Here is a 23,626-nt window from a genome sequence, read left to right on the forward strand (position 1 = left end):
GGTCAATGATGCACATCAAAGTTTCTGAGTGAAAATGATGTTGTGAGTTTGTCCCTTTTTTTGTTTTCCCCCTCTTTCAGTACTTTTTCCTCCAGTGACTCGGTCCGTCTAAGGAGAAAAACGCCCCATATTGTTACAAATCCAAATGTATGCAATGCTATACTTGGTGCTGTACATATTCATCACAATATTAAGGTCAGTAATTTCTGGATTAGATTGTTAAGCCATATGTTCTCCCAGTGACCCAGAACGGTCGAGATTTCTTGCTGTGGGCTACTGGTATGTGTCCTCAAGCAAAATGTAAACAAAAATCACACTAACCTAATCAGTTTGGAAAAAGATGCAGTTATTGTATAAGTTAACCTGTATTTGAAGTTGACTTTTAGAAACTGAAATCAAACTTTAATGATTGGATGTGCTCAGTTGGAAATAGCATTAGTCCTGGATACAAGTTGATCTAAAATAACGAGTTATTATTGGCATATATTTTGCTATAACTGAGTGACCTCTGGTAGCTTTGATTTGAACAAAGAGACTCGGATCGCACTGAAACAGGAGCGGACACTGATCCAGCTCAGACACAGGGATGAGACACAATCAGACACAATGCTGTTTGTTGACAAACCATCAAGATCCAGAACCACAGCCAAATCAGATTTTCAGATACCGCCTTAGACCAGGGATGGGCGATCCCTCCAGTTTTAAAACAGGTAGAGCAGGACGCCCTCAGCGACAGTTGGGGTGATTTTCCTTCCTCCTACTTCATGCAATATTATGTTGTGCTATTTCTTAAGGGAAGGTGGGGGTGGGGGAATCACCTATTAAATGAAGCATCCCATCGTTTCTAAAGCTGGACAATCTCATTGTGGTACTTCAGCTCTCAAATAGATTAAAAAAGAAGAAAACAAGAAGCAGCAGCAAGGCACGTGGCCAGAAAACTAAAGTGGCACAAGACTGACAGACACTGCTTGGTCTGAAAACATAAGGCTGATGATGATGATGATGGTGGTGGTAAAGGAACGAAGGAGTTACACACAAAGACTGCAGCAAGAAGGAAAGTTCACTATTAAGTATCTGCTACAAGTTAGAAGAATATCACACAGATTCTCCCATCATCATAGGGAAATCCCTTGTTTTGTGTTATCGGGTAAGCTTTTAATCTGAAGCCCTTTACTCCTATATGCAGCTTTAATCTGTCAGTTTCATTTCATAATGTTTTTCTTTCTTGGTAAAAGAAAAAAAAAGGATAGAGCCCCTGATGGGGGGAAAAAAGTCAGACACACTGCACTTAAAGTGGAATGGCAATTATGGTGAGCACTTTCCATAGGATGACCTTCGCACTATTTACTTTGTCTCCCACGACATGGGGAAATTCTTGGTACAGTCACCGCAGTGGAGAGACAGGATGACCAGAGAAAACAATGATGACAAGCAAAAAACTCTGGAGGGGGAAAAAAGAGGGACTTAAAAAGAAGAGCATTTTCACACACTGTAAGAGTTTTCAACCAGAGGAAGTATGTCATCATATTCAAGTTCATTTTAGTACCTCACCTTAAACCTTAAAACCTGTTTTACAAGAGACACCTCCCCAGGCAGCAGGATGGAGAACAAAAGGCACACTTTCATGCGACAAATACACCTCTGTCACACACACACGCACACACACACAATTCATTTTCATGATTATTATTTTATATAAGAGTCTAAACTTCAGCCTGGATTTTCTATGAATGTCTGATGGGCATGTTGAGTGTGCAGGGAGCATGTATGTAACATGTACCATCTGTGTTGGAGGCTGCTGTCACACGTCAATGAAACGCTAATGAGGCTCTTGAATTGCAAAGTAGCACAGATCACCTCACGACTGCTAAAAATGAAATAATGTGACTAACACACCAAGTGGAAAGTGACAGAGGGAGAAAGAGCTCACTGAAGGATGACAAAGAGCCCTATCTGATAAATGGAACACTATATGATTAGTATTTGACTGGGATAAATATGTTACACAGTAAAAGAAAAATAACAATAATAATAATCGGGCAAGGAAAATGACCTTTAATGACAATTCAGTATTTCAACACCAGAGAACTTTTAAACTTTTAAAGAGCCACTTTAAGTTAGGATATACAAATCCCTCACAGGTCATAGCACGATAAAGAGACTCAAGGAGAGAATTAAAGTTACATGGAGCTGTTTGTTTTCTAAGCTTCTTCAGTTTCAGGTTTTAGCTTTGTCTTATTGGTTTACTCAGAGCCAGTTTAAGTTGTGTCTAATAAGCTAGTTGTTGAGCTAAGGTAATGGTTACTGTGGAGGCCCTATAGGGAACCCTGACCTACTGGAAATTTAACAGCGCAGGGCAACGGGAGGGAGTTCCAGCAAGCCGAGGGTGGATCTCAAAAGCTGGCTAGGCTGGCACTTTAGACTTTTTAATTGGCTGCAGCCACGACATACTCTCTTGTGCATCACAGGGTGTTGAAAGAGCTGGAAATACTAGTTGAGTGATGGGTGTTAGGAGACTTGTATTTCAGGTGTGTAAGCCCAGTGATCGTTACCGTTTTTTTTTTCGCTTTTTTAACTGTAGTTCAGATGCACTTTTTTTCAGCAGACACGGTTAAAGGGCCCAGAGTCCCAGAGTGTATGTACTAACAGTTTTCCAACATAATACTTAAACTAATCTGATCCCAAGATAAAGTAAACTGGGCAGCCCAGTGAGTCTGACAGTGGGCTCAACCGAAAGAGCTTAAAGCCTAAAAAAATAACACTGTACCGGGGGACAAATATGTAGGAATATTGTGATAATTTACGTTAGGTTGCTATGGCCTATTGTCAAGGACATGCCGCTCCTTCAAAGCCAACACTGCCACCTGGCGGTGAGTGCTAATACAAACCTGACCTGAATTTGGGGCAAACTGGTAATAACGTTTAAATTAATTATTATAATTAGACTAAAATAACAGAGAAAAATATTTGTGTAATTTAAATTGACTCAAAGATAAAAACTTGTCGGTATCAGTGGTGCAAATTAAAAGAAATTAATTTTTTCCCCTCTCGTGGATCAATTAGTTATGTCTGGAGATTCAGACCAATGCAGTCGGTCCAGGAAAAACGTATTGACAGCCTGCAGGCTGACGGAAGTTGCCTGCATCCTCATCAGCAAACTTAAGGGTGAGTTGCCAGTAAATGCAAAATAAACGCTGCATTTTTTTTTTTTTTTTTTTTTTTTTTTTGTACTTCCGTCAGTAATTCTCCGTCTGGAAAGGGACTGGTCGAGTATTGGTACTGTCGTGCAGACTATGATCACTGACAAGCACCCTAGCGAGCTGCCAGACGGCTAACATGCCCGGCAGGTGTGTGTGTTACAGATCATATAACAGCAGTGGGATGAGTGGCGACTATTTTTTTTAATGCTTCGTTATGTTTTCCTGTGGAACCACAAAGAAGGGGAGGTTTACTCTTATTTGTCTTTCACCGGTAGCCGATAAATCAGAAGTTGCTGGTTACACAACAATGCACTGAGCCTCTGTGTTTTGGTTTTGTGTGCTGTGCTTTTCAGGCCCGAGCCTCACAGGAGAGGAGGATTGAGGATACTGGCCTCCATGGTAAAGCAGAGGTACCTTCGCTGCCATGTCCTCCATCTCTGTGTCGACGTCCAGTGGATGCTGCCGTAATCCTGGTGCAGCTGCCATGGCAACCCAGGGTTTAGAGCAAGCTGTGCTGGCTTCAGATCGCTACGCCAGACTCATCCTGGCCCAGATGAACAAGATGCGCCTCCGCTCCGACTTCTGTGACGTGGGGCTTAAAGTCGGCGGCCGTGTCTTCAAGGTGCACCGGCTAGTGCTTGCTGCCAGCAGCCCCTACTTCTCTGCCTTGTTCGCTGGTGGGATGAGGGAGGCAGACAAAGAGGAAGTGCAGATCCTTGGAGTGGACACTGATGTCTTTGAAATCTTGCTGGAGTTCATATACACAGGTTTGCATCAGCCCTGATATCCCCGTCTTGAACTTCTTGAATATTTGTGTTGTTTTGTAGCATTCCCAATCTCTCAGATATACTTTCCCTTCAAGACAGCAGTGTTACCTGTTAAATGCAAATTAACTAATTAAGGCTGTTAGCAGATATTTGGGAGTGTGTTTGGAGACTAGGAAAATCTCATTCGTGTGTATCTTCTCTCTGGTCCTGACTAACACACCTGCCTCCTTTCCAACATCAATCTCTCTTCAGCAGCTGATTCATAATCCAGCAGCTAGGCTTCACACTGCATCATAACAATCCTGATTTCTGTCCATTGACAGACTTTACCGATCACATGTAAAGCACACATATGGGTATGACCCTGAGTTACAAAGCAGAAATGTTGATCCTTCGCAAGAAAGTTTGCAACGTTAGATCTACAGATAGCTGTACAAAGTCATGGCTTAAATGTAAAGGTGATTGTATTTCTGCTAACAGGTCCTTTTGGGGTTTTTATCTTTTTAATGTCAGTTTTTGCTCTTTTATTATATTACATTTTAAATTTCATTTAAATTTGGCTTCCAGTTTGGTTTTCTATGTCTTTTTTTTACCTTCCTTCTGCTTTTACCCATCTGTCAGGGCTCTTTAATAACTAATTTTTTACAGTGATATGTAAATGTAGGCACTTATTTGCTCAGTCTCTTTTTTCCTAGTTGGAAATGTGCTCTCTTTCTGTTTAGGAGTGATCAGCGTCACTGTGGAGAATGTTCAGGAACTGATGGTGGCAGCCGACATGCTGCAGCTGAATGAGGTGGTGTCCATCTGTGGGGAGTTTCTTAAGGGTCACATGGACCCATCCAACTGTGTGGGCATCTTTCAGTTCCTGGAGCAGATCGCCTGCATGGACATGCTGGAGTTTACTGAGAACTACATCCATGTTCACTTCCTAGAGGTACACACAAAAGACCAAGTCTGTGTTTTATTTTCTGTTCAAATGAAACAGTATCATCAATTTCCATCAGCAACAACATTTATGTTGCTTAAACTCTTTCTGTAGTTTCCACATCGAACGTTCACAAATCGACCCTCTCGACCACTTCCCCTCTAGGTGTGTGTCACTGATGAGTTCAGGGGCCTGTCAAAAGAGCAGCTGGTGAGACTTTTAAAAAGTGAGGAGCTGAGGATCGAGGATGAGTACCAGGTTTTTACGGCAGCCATGGAGTGGGTTCTCCAAGACGTGGCAAAGAGGAAAAAACATGTGGTAGAGGTGTTGGAACCAGTCCGCTTCCCTCTGCTTTCCCCACAGAGGCTGTTCAAGTACATAGAAGGTAGGAAACTTGTGACATTCTTCCTCCTGTTGCATTTAATACTTTCAATGTCGTGTGTTTAATACATTGTTTGAAAATTTGAAGTAACTCCTGAGATTCAAAGCCTCATTTTTTCTTACATTTTTAGGTATTACCGACTTCAGCCTGCGGGTGGCACTGCAGACTCTGCTGAGAGAATACACTGAAGTCACAAAGTCCCCCAAAGAAAATAAGATGTACAGTCAACTACAGCCAGCCAAGATGAGACCCAGAAGAAAAGCCAGGAAATACCTCTATGCCATAGGTTTAGTATCTTTGCTGTGTTACGTCTAAGTGGGGTGGAGTAAAGGGTCCCAAGATTTAAATTAGTCTTGCAATGCAGCAGATCTGATGGTGGAGCTTTTCTTCTTGTCTCATGTCAGGAGGCTACACTCGGCTGCAGGGCGGCCGTTGGAGTGACAGCCGGGCGCTAAGCTGCGTGGAACGCTTTGACACCTTCAACCAGTACTGGACCACCGTGTCGTCACTGCATCAGGCCCGCAGCGGGCTAGGAGTCGCAGTCCTGGAAGGCATGATCTATGTGGTGGGAGGTGAGGGAGAGAGAGCTGGGAGTTTGCTCTGCTTTAAATAGAGAATTAACTTTAATGAGTAGAAATCTGACAACAAATGGTCTTTTCTTTTCCTTACTAGGGGAAAAAGACTCGATGATTTTTGACTGCACAGAGAGATACGACCCAGTTACGAAACAGTGGGCCGCCGTGGCGTCTCTGACTTTCCCTCGATGCGGAGTCGGTGTCTGCCCCTGCCACGGAGCTCTGTATGCACTCGGTAAGGGTCACACTAGAACTGGAACACACCACCTAGTGGTTTAAAGAAATTCTAAGAACTTAGAAGACAATAGAAAACACTGAAAGTGAAAATTTAAATGCACCAGTTCTTGCTGCAGAAGTTGAGGTTGTGCAATACCACATTGTGAAAGGACAATAAAATAGCTTAGTAAGTGTAATTAAATCATAACGGGCATCATGGGAGTATTTAGGAGAAAATGTGCCTGATTTAATTTCACTCACAAACATAATAGAGAGATGTGGCAGTCTGCAAATGCAGAGTGAGAAAGGGCTTTCTTACAATCCGGGATGCTGCGTAAAATATAAACATAAACAACATGCAGTGATTTGTAAATCTCAGTAGAATGCAAAAAATGTATTGTATTTAAAGAATGCTTCAAAAATATTTGCCCAAATAAGTGGTGAGATGACCGACAAGTGGTGACACTTTCTTCTGCACAAACTTTAAGTCGTGTTTTTCCTGTTCTTCTGCAGGTGGTTGGATTGGCTCTGAAATCGGAAAAACCATGGAGCGATATGACCCGGAGGAGAACAAGTGGGAGGTCATTGGCAGCATGGCTGTTCCCCGCTATTACTTTGGCTGTTGTGAGTTCCAAGGTGTGTCCGTCCCTTTAATACATTTAAACAAAATAAATGCATCTGTATAATCAGGCGTAAAAGCTTTAATCAGATTTGTTATGCAGAAGAAAGAATATAACGAGAAGTACTTGCACTGTTTTCACATTTCTCTTTGCACGTCACCACCTGAACCCTCAGTTCTGGAGGTCAGCTCTAAACGCAATGGTTTTTACCCAGGCTTCATTTACGTGATCGGAGGGATCAGCGACGAAGGGATGGAGCTGCGCTCAGCAGAGGTGTATGATCCCATCTCGCGTCGATGGAGCGCCCTGCCCGTCATGGCCACTCGACGGGCCTACGTGGGCGTCGCATGTCTCAATAACTGCATATATGCTGTGGGCGGCTGGAACGAGGCTCTTGGTGCTTTGGAGACAGTAGAGAAGTACTGCCCAGAGGAGGTAAAGAGCCAAAATAATCTGTTTACAAATTTTAACAGATGCTCCAACGTTCTCCTCACGTCTGCAAACGTCTGTCCGCAGGAGAAATGGGTGGAGGTCGCTGCGATGTCTACGGCACGCGCCGGTGTATCGGTGTCGGCAGTAAACGGGCTGCTGTATGCGGTTGGAGGAAGAGCAACCACCAGAGACTTCTCCGCACCCGTAACGGTAGATTCCGTGGAGATCTACGACCCTCACCTGGACACCTGGACCGAGGTCGGCAACATGATCACCAGCCGCTGCGACGGCGGGCTGGCTGTGCTCTGACAGACGGGAATGTCCTGCACCTGAATCATTCACCAAACACAGCATAAACTGGAGAAAAGCTGCACCTTAAGAGACATACAGAAAAGTGTGTTTTGGTTTAAACAGCCTTTCATATGTTGTCATAGTATTTATACATGGATGTCTCCTTTTTGTTTTTTTAAATTAATCAATGAATATGAACATGAAAGCACATTTAGTACTGAAATCTGCCAAAATGTTCTTTTTACTGTTACATGACTCTCCTGTGTCCTTATTTTCAATTCAGTCACAACGTTAGAACAATATATTTGAAGGCACAGCTATCTTGGTGATGACAATTATTTTTTATAGAAGTTCTATTTTTGATGAACCACAGAGGGTTTTTTGAAAGTCCCGTGGGGCACTAAGAAAACTGCTGGCGGGTGATGAAGCACTGTTTAGTTTCTTTTAAAGAATTTTTGGAGGGCGGTGCATTACCACTCTGAGCCCTTGAGCCTAGTTGACATTAGAACCACATAAAACCTATGGCTGCATTAAGTTTAAAAATTTCTGTGGACTCGAACAGCATGCCAGAGCGCTCCTTTTCATTCCACTGGATTATTTATGTACATATGTTTCTACTAGTGCCTCTCCATCGCTGTTTACACTTCATTCCGAGCAAGTAAAGACTGCTTTATCATTTCAGATTTGTACTATCTGATGTTGAGGTGTGCAGCCTATCGCTTAGAAATATGTTCAGCATCTTTATGGTACAGCATCACATTTCCTCTTGTTTTCAAGCTGACCGAAGTGGTGCCACAGCACAGCTTCTTTCTATCATGCAGTTAAACCTTTGCAAAAACACAATACTACACCACACTGATAATGCTGCTTTTCAGACTTAATAAACATCGCAAAACAGTTATGTGTATGCTTTATTTCATTTTAACCTTATTCCCTTCTTTTTCAGTGTAGTTAAAATGTAATAATCCCCTCTGATAGTTCTGTGCAAACACCAGCATGCAGGAGGACATTACTCCCCGATATCCTAGGTGATGGTACGTAGGTGTGTTGGGTTCATTTGTGAACGACCATGTTAGTATTATTAGATTCGTTGCACGGATGTAAAGCTGTTTGAAGCAGGAAAGTTTTCTTCTGTATTGTGCAAACAAGCGAACTACAGCAGTCACACTTGCTGTAATTACACTGGACGTCTCACTGGGATTGTGGCTCATCTATTTGGAGCCGATGTTTACAAAACACTGAGACTGTAAATGTGGGATCACTTACTTCCAACTCTGCTATAAAAACTCCAGTGTGTCTGTTTAATGGACAGCCATTTCTACCTAAATGTGAACTTCAGTTTCCTGTTTTCAGCTGACAGGAGTGCCACTCGGTGTGGTCTTCTTCTCTTGTAACGCATCTGCTTCAATGTTTGACATGCTGTGCGTTTAGAGACACAAATCTCGATACCTTGGCGGTTACTCATATCAGTCCGTCTGGCACTAACAACCATGCTACGTTCACCTTTCTTCCCCATTCTGATTCTCAGTTTGAACTTCACGGGCCTAAATTAATTCCTGCCATGTGATTGGCTAATTACCGGTATATATCTACATTAAAGAACAGGTGTACCTAATAAAGTAGCTGGTGACCTTAAAGTTTTTAAATGCAAGAAGAATGAACACCTTTATGTGACTGACCGGTGAGAAGCAGCTAAAATTAACAACAATCCGATAAATAATTAATGTTTAACACAGCCGAGGCAGCAGGTTAGAACTCCTATAAACAAAAGCACATGAATTTCTACAGCTGTTTTGACTAAAAGCTGCCTGAAGCTCGATTTTTATTATTTCAACTTTTCCCATAAAAAAAGAGATGTTTAAATAATCTGTTTAAACACATGTTCCAGAAGAGTATTTTTCCCCTGTGTTTAGCGCAGCAAAGAGCATGATTCTGCATGTGTTAAAGGAATTCTTAAGCCCATTGTTTGTTCTTTGCTATATTTAGGTATTTAACTCACTCCTCATGAGATGGGAATTTCACCAGATATTTTGCAACCCAGGAAACAACTGCTATTTATTTTCAAATTATTATATATTATTTACATAAGAGCAAAATTGGCTCATTCAACTGTAGCACCACAACGACTGTCTGCAGATGTTCACCTGATGTTTTCCATTCTTATGTTCATGCAGTTAAAGAGACAAACTATCCTCTTAAAATCACTTCTAAGTCTCTATGAACTTCTTCTCTGGACAGAGCTTTTTAAGCACCAACGTGGCCACCAGAGAAAAGGTGGCAACCAGAGTGAGAACAGTTCGCATGGCTTTGAACCAGGCAGGGTAGCCAGGCAGAAGAGTCAGGTCGTAATGCAGTGACAGGCCCAGTCCCATTACAACAACTAGAGCTCCTTCGGCTATGTTGTCCCTGCAGAGCAACGCCAGCCAGGCCAGAAGCGACGGCACCACACTGTTACCCAAATTCATCCAGTCTGGCTGTGCGGGACTACCAGCTGGGATGGCAAACCCCCAACGGGCACCTCCCAGGAACGACACTATAGAAGCTCCGTACACCACTTGAGCATATGCCACTTCAGGGTGGAAAGATTGTGTGGCAGCCATGAGAAAAGGGGCAGAAATAAAGGGGATGAGACCAGAAAATCCCAGGTACAGAGCTGGTTTGGGAGCCTTGGCGAGGGCTCTTAAACTGAAACCCTCTTTGCTGTCACTTCTCTCTGATTTGCCTCTGGAATCCTCGTGGCAGAGATGTGATGTGTGCCAGCTCACAGGTTTGATGTTCAACAGTCTGCTGGTGGTAGATGGTCTGAATGACATAAAGACAGAGGAGGCTCGAGTGTGAAGCAGCACAGTTTTTGTGCTGTAGTTTGGTAATCTGTTTATTTGCTGAAGACATCTCCATACTGGAACCTGAAACCATGCACAATCACAGAACATCATGAATATTCTGTTGGCACCTAGAGAATTATTGCATTCGTTAGTAGGCATGATATATTTATCAAATGAAAACTTTTACTATTCTTACCCCAGACAAAATACGTCTTCCAGAGACGAAGCTAATCATATTCGGCGTGGAAAAAGAATCACACTTACACAGCACATGCAATCTGAAGTTTCAGTGACGAGATACACCCTGAGCTAACGTTGGTGCAGCTAGCATTAACCTCAACCTGATGTAATACAAGGCTGTGCTAATGTAACAACCTATAAACCACAGGATTTATAGTTACCTAAACGTTATCATATAAATGTTAGTCAGAGAACGGTTTTCAGTGGCCACCGAAAACACAAAAACATATAACAAATTGTGAGAAAGTTCATATTTCATATGCTAAAGTAGAGGTCGTTTGCTTGCCGTCAGGATATCGGCGCTCGATTAAATGTCTGTCTCTTAATATTTTTAGCGGAACCAGACTGACTCTGATATCGACTGGATTGGCTGTCCTTGGCGGGGAGGTATTATGTTGCGTTCAAGGTTGCAAAATCCCACATTGTTTACTATTATCGCCGTTTTCTTTGAATATTTAGAAAAATAACAAAGAAACATAATGTTGCATCTTTAGACATTTGTATATTTTATTTATCGGAGTTTATAACAATTACATCGAAGCCGCACTGTTTAGCCTGCTGAGATGAAAAACTCGTTAGACTCCCAGTGAGTTGCATAATCACGACAGATCATGAATGGAGCACAGTTGAGGCTGTTCGAATCCCCCTGTGCCAGCGCCAGTGGTAAGATCACCGAAAACCCAAACAAACATCGATAGTCCTGCGATTAAAGCAGTTTATATTTGCAAAAAAGTGCAGTGTCACTGGTCTCTGCAGAGTGAGTGTATATTTGAATCAACATATATCTACGACTATCCTGTTTATTGGAAGGTATCGTAGGAAAGACTGTAAGTTAGCTCGCTAGCACTTAGCAAGCTAATGAATGTGTGCTGCCGCTGCTAAGGTAGCCATTTTGAAACTGTGTTGTTCCAACGAAGCAAGGTCTGTTTACCTCTATTGTATGTCCGTGACAACTGCTTAAATAGTCAGTTCTAGTTACCGCAGGCGTATTAAATCCGTGTTTACTGGACTAAGCCCTCTAGCCTTGCTAATTCCTTTCAAATACCAACCAATTTTCTCGGGCTTCCCAACAGGCTAGATAGCGCTAGCTATTAGCTAACAATTCCTATGCTAACGTTAACCTGAGTTATCTCGGCAGAGTCAGCTAGCAGTGGAGTTAGGACAGATCTGACAGCGCTGTTGTGTGTGGTACTTGTTGGCCGCTTAGCGTCTTTAATTATTTCGATGAACTTTTAACTTCATAACATTCAGCTAGTCATTTAGTTGAAGTGTGTGTATGCTGTGTTAAGGTGGGTCTGCTGTTTGTGTACATGTGAGTTGAGCGCATTTAGGCGTTATGCAGGGTGTTTTCCAAAGGTAGAAGTGTTTTTGCCGCCGCCATTCATTGGAGTGTTGTTTCAGAGTGAAGGAAGTGTGTGCGCTGCACATTGTACCTCGTGCCTGTGGTAAATTCATTGATGTTGAACTGTTACGTAATAGTTCAGTGGGTGCACGCTATCAAGCCCGAATCAGTGAAACAAGGGTGCATATATATTGTGGGGTTTTTGTTGTTTGGGTTTTGAGCCATGCCTTCGTGCATGTACGAACATGGTGTTTGGGATTGTCACCTCAGTTTCGTGCCGTATTTACAGACACTATTGGGCCCATTAATATTCGCAGCAGTCTGCGCACAGGAAGATAGCGTGCATGTTATTTTTATACTGGTATAAATATTTCACTTAAAAAAAGCCGACACTGTTTTTAAAAGAGCCAGCTTTCAGCCTGAAAGGGATCTGAGATCACAGAGTCCTGATTGATTTTTTTTTTTTTCTCCTCTCTTGCATCTCTCAAGACGTCTTTGAGTGTCAGAAGCGTCCTTTTTTCTGGAGCTGATTTCTCTTGAATTGGAAGTTATTTGGGAGTTTATCAGTGAGGGCGGAATGTTTTTCATAGTGTGATAATGGCTGACACAAACTGAAGCTGTTTGCAGTAATGCAGCTCTAGACATACAATATCGTTTACGTTTAGCTACTCTGTCTGGGAAGTTTGTTTTTCTTCTAAGGCTCCTGAATTAATAATCTTATAGTTATTTTGGGCGTAGTACTTTGCAGCATTATTGACCTATTGCTCTGTGTTTTCTAATGATTTGATCACCCCAGTTTTACAGTTAAAATTTTAGCATCTGAAATAATTAACTTCTACAGTGCACCGTTTAAAAAAAACAGTTTGAACACAAGCTGAACAAAAGTTCATAAAGTTATATGTACTGCTGGGTTCTTATATCAATCTGTATTGTTAGGTAATTTGGACCTATTATGTTTGTTTCCACATCCATACTTTTTATTCCTGGACTCTTCCAAAGATGCTTTGCATGATTCACAATCAAAATAAAACTTGTATGACTTACACTGAGCCTCGGTGAAACCCTCGGGTCATCCTTTGTGTGAAACTGCTCTCCCTTTTAATATCACCTTCCTTTAAACCGGCGTATCTCTGATTTTCTTCACCTTGCAAACAAAGGGTTTGAACAGCAGATGGATGAGGCTTTTGTCCTGACAGCCAGAAGAACTGTGTGGCTGTGTGCCTGAGATGGCCTTGTTATGGGTTTAAAACCCGTCTATGAAAGCAAGATCAGCCTGATCTCGTTATTTGAAATGTTTGCCAAGTTTAATATGAACATCTGTTATTGTAGCAATGAAAAGCATGCTAGGTCCACTTTGTGAAAGGTGTAGTTAATTTGGCAAGTAACTCTTAAGTATTTTGTGTGTTTTTGACCCCCAGAGCTTTAAGGCAAACCTCTTTTTTTCTTTCTTTTAAAATTTATTGCAGGTCCTGTGCAAATACCCGTGAACCATAAAGCAAGAAAATCTGAAATCTGCACTGAAACTTCCTGTGTGAGGGGGGAAAAGCACTTTCAAAAAGGAAAGGAAAGACCTACTTGACAATTTTTTTGGATGTTGCGGCTTTTCAACTTTCACTTTTTTCTCCTGAGGAAAAAGAGTAGTTGATCACTTGAGGATTTCTTTTTGGACATGTTTGGCTGTTGCTAAAGCCATCTCAACTTTTGAATTTTGATTTTGCATATCTATGAAACTAGAGGTCCACACTGTTCCTGCTACAGTCAAAACCTGAAATAATTTGATGGGAGTAAAATATATAATGCTAGAAACAGCATTATGATGTACCATTCAACATCTTCACCGTTTCACTAACGAGAACTTATTATGTCGGCAATGTAACGTAGGGCTTCACTGGCTTCATTGTCATGTGACTTTGAACCTTTGAGTTATTTTCTCCAAACAAAGACAGTCTTTTCACCATTTTAATGAGGTGAGCAGTGGTTTGCAGTGACCTCCATTGCCAATAAAAGACTGTCTCTCAATTAATTTTTCTTTTCTGAATGTGTTTGAGTAGGTCTTAAAATGATTCGGTAAAAGGTGAGTCAACACAAAAAACATACTGGCACACAGTGTGGCAGGACAACACCTGTCTCTCTCCACGCACCTGGTGTCAAAGTGGAACTGCTTCAAAAACCGTTGTCCATGCTTCAGTGCAGACGACTTTCACAGACTGTTTCTTTATATTAATAATAACCTGGCTCTTCCTCCCATTTGGGACAAATCACTAGTCAATCAATTTGTTTTGCCAATCAGCATCAAGTCTAATCAGGTTTCAAGTCTTACCATGAGATTATGAGCAAATGGTTCAAATAAATTGAGGAATTCAATCTATCTGGAGAAAAAAGAAGAAAAAAAGTTGCCTGGACTTGAATCAGTTGAATTCATTGCACAAGACCGGCATTAGAACTGACTGGATTCTGGTTCAAGACAGAAAATCTGTTCTGCATAGACTCCTATCTTTGGACTTCAAAAACTGCTGTTTGGCCAGTTCTCTGGATTGCCATTCCAGATCGTTCCTGCAGTTTTTTGACATATCTCCAAGTGCTTCAACCTGGACGAAGGGATCTGCCTCTGGGGAAAGGGGCTGCGCTGTCCTGGCGGAGGTGGAGAGGAGGTTGTTGGTGTGCTGCCTCCCATCTGTCAGTGCACACACTCTGATCAGTGCCAACAGGCCTGAGGAGGAACCGAGCCCAGCCGGACCGAGAGAGGAGGCAGAGGACTTCAGAGCCACAGACTCTGGGGTAATGTCAGTTTCACCCAGCCGATGAGGACAAACATGCATGAGCGTGATGTTAACTAGTGTAGTGTGTTTGTTTTATTTGAATTAATTATTTATTTGAATTAAAACATGCCAAGCACGTATATATTTAATATAATATCTATATTATTCTGCACAAGATGTTTACATCCATGTTTTCAGCTGAGAATAAGACTCCTTGGCTTCTCTTGTGGAAAAACTTTAAGCAGTTAACTTTAGATAACTGATGCTAGACAAAACACATGAAAGGGATGACATGCAATCAAAGAGAAATGGGATTTAATTCTACATCAGAGAGTCGTGTTTCTGTGCTTTCAGTTGCACACTGAATTTAAAAAAAAATCTTTTGGTAGATCCTGGCCATGAGGTTTGATGCCTCGATCCACTGACCGGAAACACTGGACCTAAATGGCGCAGCATGACTTTGTCCCTGCCTGGCTTAACTTCTCCACACCCCAGCCTGCCAAGGTAGGTGTACGTATCGGTGTGTGTTTGTACTTTATGCGCTCACAACAGAAAAGAAAGAGAGAGACGGAGATTCCAAGTGTATCTCTCACTGATGCTCAAACACCTTTAACAGTGTTTGTGCACCTGAGTATGAGAGTGCATGTGTGTGCACTCAGCAATGAAATGTGCTTAGGGACAGAAAGTGTAGTCAGAACATGGTTCAGTAGAGGGTCATCAAAACCTTTTCAACTTCAAGTAACCACTAAAGGTACCACATTAGGTTTTAAAGAGGACCTATTATCCTAACATTTCCCTCTATATATGTATAGAAATTTTCTTCAGCATGTTGTCTTTAATCCAACTCTTTTTTTTTTTTTTTCCTGATTGGCTGCCTCTTGCACACCTGAGTTCAGAACAATAGGTTTTTGGGGCTTCAGTGATCATAGCCAGAGCTGTGGCCCTAAGATGACTGTATTAAACGGGGACTCTGCTCTGTTGAAGATTCAGGCAGTTTTATTCAAAGTCCTCTCGAAGTCTGCCCGAAAGGTGCACGTGCAGTTGGTGCATTGTAGCGTAGTGTAGCAGTGGATGTCTGTGCCGAGCCTCACACTCACTGTCTGATGATAAAAATAAGTTCACTCAAAGCCAGTAGGACTGTTGCATACCTGTGGATGTGGAAATGATAAAACCATTATGACCACGAGGGGTGACTGCTGTCATTGACATCAATCCAGAGTCAGTCAGTAAAGAGTTAATAGAAAACTCCGAAACCTATGTTCTTGATTCACAGGTGTTGCTCCTACATTCACTGATCTCATTTTATTTTAAACTTTTGCCATGTTTGATGTTTAATGTCCTGGTGAGGAGTCAGATTCCTGGAGGGACTGGTTCTAGGTCTTCAGAATAGCAACACATGCTGCTTGAGTGAAATTTGTGATGACCAAATGTGTTTTGTTACCACTCTATTCTTCAGCCTGTCATTTTTTTATTTTTTTTTTGTAGGCTGATTAAATTTTTACCCCTGAATTTTGCTGACTGGCATATAAGGCCACTTTAAATCCCTTTTCGGGTCAACATTGATGCCTAGTCAGCTGTCTAACAGTTATGTTAGATGTGTAAATAGAAGTAGCCCGTGTCATATCTCACATTAAGTAATATGTGATGTGGTCTCTCGGTGTCTTCACAGCACAAGTAAGAGCCTCTTCTACGCAATTAATATTTTCCTGTATCAGGGCAGTAACGGTGATAACAGTATCAGCGTCATGGACATGCAAAACCATTGAATTAAAGAGGTGGTCTGAGATATGAATACTGACTGTTGAACCAAGTGATGTTATCCATTCGGCAGTAGGTGGTGGCCAACAAGAAAACAATGCTGACTGAATAACATTTATAAGCTGGTTAATTCCCAAGTCTAAAAACCAAGCAGCATCTTCAGCATGTAGTTTACATGTTTGAGCGGTTTATTGGAGCTTAGTGTAATCAGTTGCCAAGCTCATTGATCTCTGTGAAATCGAGATACTAGACAGTTATTATCCACCTTGCACACAACTTCGCCTCGGTGTCATTTATGTCAAGGGATTAGCCAGCATACGCCAGACAGGCTGAAGCTACATTTTCTTAGCTTCTTTTTGTGTGTGTCTGAGTTGAGAAGTCCTCCATGAAGCTTGAAGAAAACAATCTGATTTGATCTTTGAACCTCAGCCGATGACTAGGATATGATTCATATCAAGAGGAGCGCTTTTAGTCAGTATTATTAAACCTTCAGGATTTACCACCAAGAGCTGGGTGTGCAGTGTTTGCTTGGATTTTTTTAGGTTTTCTCATTTGCACATTTCTTATGACAAAGTTTTATACGATTCTATGTAGTTTCATTTTTGTCTTCCTTTTTTTTTTTTTCTCCACTTTCGCTCCTCAAGAATAGATTGACTCATAGTTAGAGGGAGAAGGAGAGAAAAAAAAAAGTACAGATGGGAATTAAGCTAATCTAAGTCTCTTCGCCAGGACAAAAATAAAGTAGGAAAATGTAGTGAAAAATTCTCTAATTTCAGTTACAGTTATGCAGTGGCCTGTTACGTTATTGTCCACTTTCTCTGGGCATTGTTACGTATTAGCTTTGATTAACACTGTTCTCTTTCTCTCCTCCTCCAGTCCCCTGCTGCCAACCTTGAGAAACAAGGTGATCTCCCACCCCACAAAGATGCCAGAACTGCCGTGAGCCGCCGCCGCCACAACTCTTCTGATGGTTTTTTCAACAATGGCTCCCTGCGTCCTCCGACAGGTAACAGTTCAACCTGTTGTTATTATCTGGGGGCTTTACTGCATGAGGGGAAGTGTGAATGGAGCCTACTATTCATTTTTGTATTTAAACTTCTCAGTAAGAATAAAAAGGTTGCAGAGAGGTGGTTTAAAGCCTTTCATATCATGCAGCACATTTTAACCTGAGTACTCTCTGCTGTGTTCCTCCTCTGCTTTCCCTCTGACTTTATGCAAATGTACTGGGACGTATGCTTCTCCCATTTCTGCACACATCAGATTCCAGGCTGATCTGGTCCTCTGCAGTTTGTTATACAATACAAACGCTTAAAAAATGAACAGTATAACAACAGGATATTGTACTGTACAGATATGATGTATTTTCTTTCAGGAATGGCTTTGAAGAGAGAAAAATGCATGACATAGTCATACCTTTTTCAGATATCACACTGTTCCAATTAAATGCATTGCCACACTGTATAAACAGCTCACTTACAATCTTGTGTAGCTGTAGCTAAAACACAACCTCTGGGTCTTTACACACTGTGTTACTGTTGTAGTTTTTTGTTAATAAGTTACAGTACATGTTAATCTCAGGAGTGTCAAACATGAAGCCTGGGGGCCAGTACTGGCTCATTAAAAGGTATAGTCTTGCCCAGTGGCCAAGTGTTTGCAGTAAAGCCATGACTCAAATTCTACAAAAAATGCTTTTTTTCTTCTTCTTTTTTTTCTTCTTTTTTTTAAATGGGTGGAAATTTAAATTATTTTTAGATCTGGACAATTATGTATGATTTAATTTTTAGTTACAAATATTCTAGATTTGAAAGTTTTGTGCCTTTCTGTTGTGATCTGTAAATATTAATTTACAACATAACAATAGTAGACTGAAGGAATTCTATGAATGTGGAAAACTTGGCTAGGCTGTTTATCATTGGGGTTTTTTAACTGGTCAGTCATTAAATGAAAACAATGATCTAATGAGCAGTAATGACTTCTGTTGTCTGACAGTTTTAGGTGAATTGGGTCTTGGTTGAATCCCTCTGATTTAGACATCTAGTCAGGTGAAAGCTGAATGAAGCCATGTTGGACATTCCCTTAAGAAAAAAAAAATCGGCTAGCTGTGAATGAAGAGTGAGTAGGACAGTATAAGACAACCAATAAGGAAATGGGGGAGATATCAGTCAAGTGCACTTTGTACCTGTCAGCACAGCCTGCAGAAGAAGTCTAATCAGACTTCTTAAGCTGACACACCCATGTAGGAGGAGTGGAGGTGTCTGTCAAGGCTTTAAAATCATCCTTAGATTTAAGTCAGCTGCCACCTACATTGTTTTTTTTTTGGGGGGGGGGTTGTATTCAAAACTGCTAAGGTGCGATTATAAAGATAGTGACGTTGACTACTTGTTTTATGTTCTCAGTGATCGACAGTTAGGGTTTTATGGAGACTCAAAGAAAGATGAATTAGATTCTTTTGTTCCAGTTTTTAAGATCTAGAGTTGGAGTCTTGCATTTTGTGTAGCTGAAGATCTAAGCAGGAAATAAACTTCTGATGTAAGAGCATCCAGTTTGGGTCTCCATCTTGGATAATGATATGATGTGCTTGGATTATAGTGTTGAAGGCAGTGGTGTCATAACAGTGCTGTAAATGGGTGGTGCTGGTGCCGTATCGTCCTTCGCACGCACGCACACACCTCTCTGCTTTCTCTGTAGAATATGGCTGTTATTTGGTGTCCTCCACCCTGCAAATCTGTTTTTGTACAGTCCCCTCTTACTGCTGTCATCAAGTCGTTTGTGTGAACTAAGAATAAATGTGGTGTGATGCCAGTTTTATAATGATGGTTCACCTTCTCTGTGAATCTCAGTGATGGTGTGGAGTCTCACATTCCTATTCAGCTGTTTCATCTCAGTTTTCTGTGATGTTGTTTTCCTGGGTGAATCATTTCTTCACCCAGGAAAAAGTTTCTGCGTTTCTTCTTTGCCGTCCCTCCATTCTCTGCTTATACCAAATACATGCACACAGTGTGAGTCATCAGAGGTTATTACTGTCACAGAGAAATAGTGTTAAAGATTCAAGGCATTCAGATGTTATTTGTGAAGGTTGTGAGGAAACCCTTGCTGTCAAAGTCACATTTCATTGGTATTGCTTGTCAGACAGTCATTATTTCCACTGTATGTGTCTCTCTCTGGAGGTGATGGATGGCAGCAGCCCTCTCTGCTTCTGAGACATGACTCAGTGGACTCGGGGGTGGCTAAAGGAGGGCACGGTGGGCTGGCAGGGGCCTCATGTTGGAAGGAAACCCCCAGCTGGCATGGAGCTCCGCGGGGTTCCCAGGACAGCCACCACCACCAGGGACGCCACCCCAAACGGGGAGGAGGCGACAGGGACAGGCAGGGGGGGCACCGGCAGCGCAATGGTAACTTCCATCCCCGCAAGGGCACCTCGTACCCGGACAAATTCCCCAACGAGGAACGCAAGGACAGCAAGGACGACAAGCTGAAGTTTGTGGAGGAGGACTTTGTGAGTAGTTGACCTCCGTTTTTCCTGTTACATTACAGTGGGATAACTACTGGAACCATTTTCTCCTTTTCAATATTTGCCTTGTAATAGAAGCAGAAGAGGATTTATGAGTGTTATGCCTCATAGTCTGTACTCAGATTATTGCCTTTAAACATAAGTTGTAATTACAAAATTTGAAAGATTACATATTTAATGTAGGCACCTGTTTATTTTTATTTTTAGCCTTCGCTCAACCCTGAAACAACTGGAAAGCCTGGGGCTCAGACACGAGCAGTCGCTCCCCACGCTGGAGTATGGGGTAAGCTTTTCGCCCTGACTCAATTTCTGTGCTCAAAAAGACAAAAGATTTTTTCCCTTGCACCATCATCTCTAAGATTTAATTTGATTGTCTTGATTATGTTCCAGAAAATCCACCGAGTGGCAAACAGATGGTGTCCAAAATGCTGGTTATCAAAAAAATTTCCAAGGAGGATCCCAGCACAGCCTTCTCTGCAGGGTTTGCCACTGCTGCTGCCCTGCCAACCAACGGCAGCAAAGCTCCCATCACAGGCTCCAGCGTCTACAAGAACCTGGTCCCAAAGCCGGCTGTGGCCCCTACCAAAGTATGACTGTCGAGATGTTTTGAGTTAATTAACGGCTTGCTTGATTCAATTTCCGAGAGAAGAATTGCTTATCAAGCAAATGTGCATAATAGAGATAACACCGGTGCACTGGCCAGCGTGCATGGTAGCCTGCAGTAAAAGAGTTTTTAAACACTCTCATGTCCTCTTTTCCAGAGCACCCAGTGGAAATCCAGTGGTAGAGAGATCACAAAGTCTGGTCTTCACATGCCAGGCCGAGATTCAGTCTTCACCAGCCCCGTCTCTGCAGCCAAACCCAGCACCCCAGTCAGTGCACCACAGCACAATACTACAAAAGAGGTGAGAAGAAGGATGAAGCAACCCCAATAAAAAGCAAGCAGTTTTGTGAAGGTCTTGCTTTGCCATTACTACAGATGTGTCATTGTTGCCATGCTTTGAAATCAGTTGAACAGATAGTTTAGATCTCTTGCACTGATGTCTCAGGTAACAAAAAGAATAATAGTAACTTTTATTTCTCCTTTTCTGTCACTTCATGACTATTTGCGGCTCACACCTGCAGCACCCTTCAAGCACGACTCCTCCCATAGATATTGCTCCGTCACGGCTGAAGTTGATGCGTCGCGGTCCAGACCGTAAGAGCGAGTTCCTGAGAGCTCTGAAGGACGAAGGCACTGGAGAGCTGACAACAAGCAGCAGCCCAGGAACATCAGGAGAGGTAGGCAGCAGTTTGGATATTTAGTTTTTTTCCCCCCCAAAGTATTAAAAGGGACCCATTAAGCTAAACACAGGGCCAGAGCAAAATTCATCACACTGCTTCTTCTTTTTACGTCTCTTCTGTGCTTGTGTCAAGCTGCATGAAATTCCGTATATGGTCATGGTTCCTTATACGAGGAAGTGTGCCTCACAGCTCGTGGGTTGTTTATAGAAGCCAGGCAATGGGCAGCCAATCACATGAAGGGATTATTAGGGAAGGGGACCTGCACAGGTCCTAACTGTAGATCATTTAAAACCTCAATCAAAATGTAGAGCTAGAGACTAGCATAATAGATACACTTTAAGAGAATGTGCTGCTGAATGTGGAACACGATCATGGCCTCTGCATTCTCTGCACATAGAAGTCATGTGTGAAATGTAATGTTATGGTGCTGGATAAGAGCTTTTTGTCAGCACATAAAGGACAGCTGGGGCTAAACTTGAAAATAATTATTGCAGGGTGAAAGCAGCACCCCAGAGCCCAAAGCCTACAGCGAGGAAGGCTGTCATGAGAATGGTCTGTCTTACTCTCTGAGTGACTCAGACACCGAACACCTGTCCAGCTCCCTGGAGGCAGAGCACAGGTAGGACACTGCTAACAGCCTTATATATACACACAGGCCAAAACACACAGACAGCTAAGCAGAAAATTACTATGCTTATCTAGGTTGCTGAAGGCCATGGGCTGGCAGGAGTACCCAGAAAATGATGACAACTTCCTGCCTCTGACAGAGGACGAGCTGAGAGAGTTCCAGACTAAAACTGAACAGGTGAGCTCTCAGAGGAAACGCTGACTCTGCTTACGTCTAGCTCAACTCAGTCTGTCTCACACATTAAACGACGTGATTGTGTTTTGACCAGCTGAAGAGGAACGGCATTCAAAGGAATGGGGTTCTCCCGAGGACACGGGGTGTGACCCTCCACTTCACCCCCTGGAGGAGTGTGGCGGAGGCACACGTCGAGGAGGGCTCCGAGTCCGAAACCAGTAGCAGCAGCCAGACCTCTGATGACGACGACTGCATCAAATCCTAACGTGGCTTTATGGAACAAAAAGAAGAAGAAGAAAAAATACCAACAACACATCAACAGCCAACACCACATCCCAGCAAGCAATTCCCCTTTTCCTCTGTCATCTTTGTTTTTTAGAGCACCATTCTGAAGATCTTTCTTTTTTGATTTTGTTTTTTTGTTTTTGTTGTTCTTGCACAAGGGAAAAACCAATCATATCCCAGTGAAGGGGGAGATTCCTGCTCTGCCAGACGTCGTTTTCCCTGCGTTTCCTCCTTCACTGCAGTCCCTGCCCTCTTTTGACCGATTTTCCACACACACACACACACACACCCACAAACCCTCCGTCTCCTCCCCTTCCTTTTTCTTCCTCGCTTTGTGGAACTGAAGTGTTCATCAAGAAAAGAAGGGCAATGAATGCACACTTGATTCTGCTTTAAACAGACTAACTCATTTCATTGATGATGCTGATGACACATTATTAATGATATTAATAAAAATTGGTTCCTGACAAGCTGATATGTTTCAATATGAATCTGGCTACTGTGGTGTTTTTAAGTCCACACATCATGTGACTATTTGTAGATGGAGTCCAAATGATGCCAGTATTTCCTGTAGGACGATTGTTGTTTCTTGAAGGACAGAGTAGCAGAATAACAGCTGTAGATCAGTAAATGCAACACTGAAACATTTTTGTTATAGAAAAGTTCCAGTTTCCCACATATGTAATGCTTTGAGAGGCTGTGCTTTAATTTTGGGATGAAATGTGTAAGCAGACTTGTTTTTGTGACCCACATTGTGAGCAGCAGGTCTGTGGCTACATCTGAAACAAAAACATTAATAACCTTGCAGCAGATGTAAATTCAGTGTGAGAGGGAGCGAGATTCCTGCACGTCCTGTGGGCTGGGCTTAAGTTCATGTCGGGAGATTCACAGACTTGTGGCTGAGATCCGGTGAGTCGTGGAAAAAAAAGTTGTTCTCACAGGAAGTAAGAAGTGGTGGGATAATGCAGTATTTAAATTTAAAGTATTGTGTTTTTTCAGCCCACATAGATGGGATTAGAATAGAGAGCGGGGGAAGCTGCAGGAGGAGGGATGTTTATTTTTCTAGATTTCTCTCTTCTGCAGCTTTAATCATCATGATTTCCAAAACGTTGCTGATAATATGCTGAGATTTTGTTGGCCTTCAGAACGAATGTATAGCTTTGACATGTCTACATGTCTTTGACATGTCTACATGTCTTTGACATGTCTACATGTCTTTGACATGTCTACATGTCTTTGACACTTCAGTTTGAGCTTTTATTTTCTTCAGTGCTTTGTTTTGTTAGCAGGGAAAGCACCACGGTTATATAACACTGAGAATGGCTTCATATTTTCATTCACATTTCAGTGTCCCAGTGAGCCAGCGTGCACGATAAAGGGCCCAGGCATTTTAATTAGCCATAGTGATTATT

At 42.2% G+C, this 23,626-nt stretch overlaps 3 protein-coding genes across 8 annotated transcripts; 2 read left to right on the top strand and 1 right to left on the bottom strand.

Moving 5' to 3' along the window:
- Positions 1–3,082: 3,082 nt before the first annotated feature.
- On the top strand, positions 3,083–8,281 carry ipp (intracisternal A particle-promoted polypeptide). Of its 2 annotated transcripts, none has more exons than XM_085389801.1 (10): positions 3,083–3,165; positions 3,554–3,967; positions 4,690–4,901; positions 5,058–5,277; positions 5,405–5,560; positions 5,679–5,846; positions 5,947–6,084; positions 6,579–6,701; positions 6,900–7,120; positions 7,202–8,281. In XM_085389801.1, the coding sequence occupies exons 2-10, from the start codon at positions 3,625–3,627 to the stop codon at positions 7,424–7,426; spliced, it is 1,806 nt and encodes a 601-aa protein (XP_085245927.1). In that variant the 5' UTR covers positions 3,083–3,165; positions 3,554–3,624; the 3' UTR covers positions 7,427–8,281. The 2 variants fall into 2 exon arrangements, with proteins under 2 accessions (XP_085245927.1, XP_085245928.1); XM_085389802.1 differs by lacking the exon at positions 3,083–3,165 and adding an exon at positions 3,247–3,347.
- Positions 8,282–8,463: 182 nt separating this feature from the next.
- Positions 8,464–10,796, bottom strand: LOC146648484 (transmembrane protein 69-like). 2 transcript variants are annotated; one of them, XM_085389804.1, is made up of 2 exons: positions 10,498–10,796; positions 8,464–10,314 (listed from the first exon to the last, which is right to left on the bottom strand). In XM_085389804.1, exons 1-2 carry the CDS (start codon positions 10,504–10,506, stop codon positions 9,616–9,618), a joined length of 708 nt encoding a protein of 235 aa, XP_085245930.1. In that variant the 5' UTR covers positions 10,507–10,796; the 3' UTR covers positions 8,464–9,615. The 2 variants fall into 2 exon arrangements, with proteins under 2 accessions (XP_085245930.1, XP_085245929.1); XM_085389803.1 differs by having other exon boundaries at positions 10,430–10,795.
- A 187-nt stretch (positions 10,797–10,983) lies between these two features.
- gpbp1l1 (GC-rich promoter binding protein 1-like 1) lies at positions 10,984–22,705 on the top strand. 4 transcript variants are annotated; one of them, XM_085388521.1, is made up of 12 exons: positions 10,984–11,136; positions 13,282–14,593; positions 14,964–15,078; positions 17,209–17,338; positions 19,500–19,828; positions 20,051–20,126; positions 20,234–20,430; positions 20,605–20,748; positions 20,969–21,124; positions 21,622–21,746; positions 21,830–21,932; positions 22,024–22,705. In XM_085388521.1, the coding sequence occupies exons 3-12, from the start codon at positions 15,019–15,021 to the stop codon at positions 22,192–22,194; spliced, it is 1,491 nt and encodes a 496-aa protein (XP_085244647.1). In that variant the 5' UTR covers positions 10,984–11,136; positions 13,282–14,593; positions 14,964–15,018; the 3' UTR covers positions 22,195–22,705. The 4 variants fall into 4 exon arrangements, with proteins under 4 accessions (XP_085244647.1, XP_085244645.1, XP_085244648.1 ...); XM_085388519.1 differs by having other exon boundaries at positions 11,079–11,230; XM_085388522.1 differs by lacking the exon at positions 10,984–11,136 and adding an exon at positions 11,161–11,300.
- The last annotated feature ends 921 nt before the right edge of the window (positions 22,706–23,626 follow it).

Source organism: Rhamphochromis longiceps, linkage group LG18 (genome assembly GCF_057381845.1).
Source record: "Rhamphochromis longiceps isolate RC_006_pf linkage group LG18, R_longiceps_female_GT1.1, whole genome shotgun sequence".
Lineage (NCBI taxonomy): Eukaryota > Metazoa > Chordata > Actinopteri > Cichliformes > Cichlidae > Rhamphochromis > Rhamphochromis longiceps.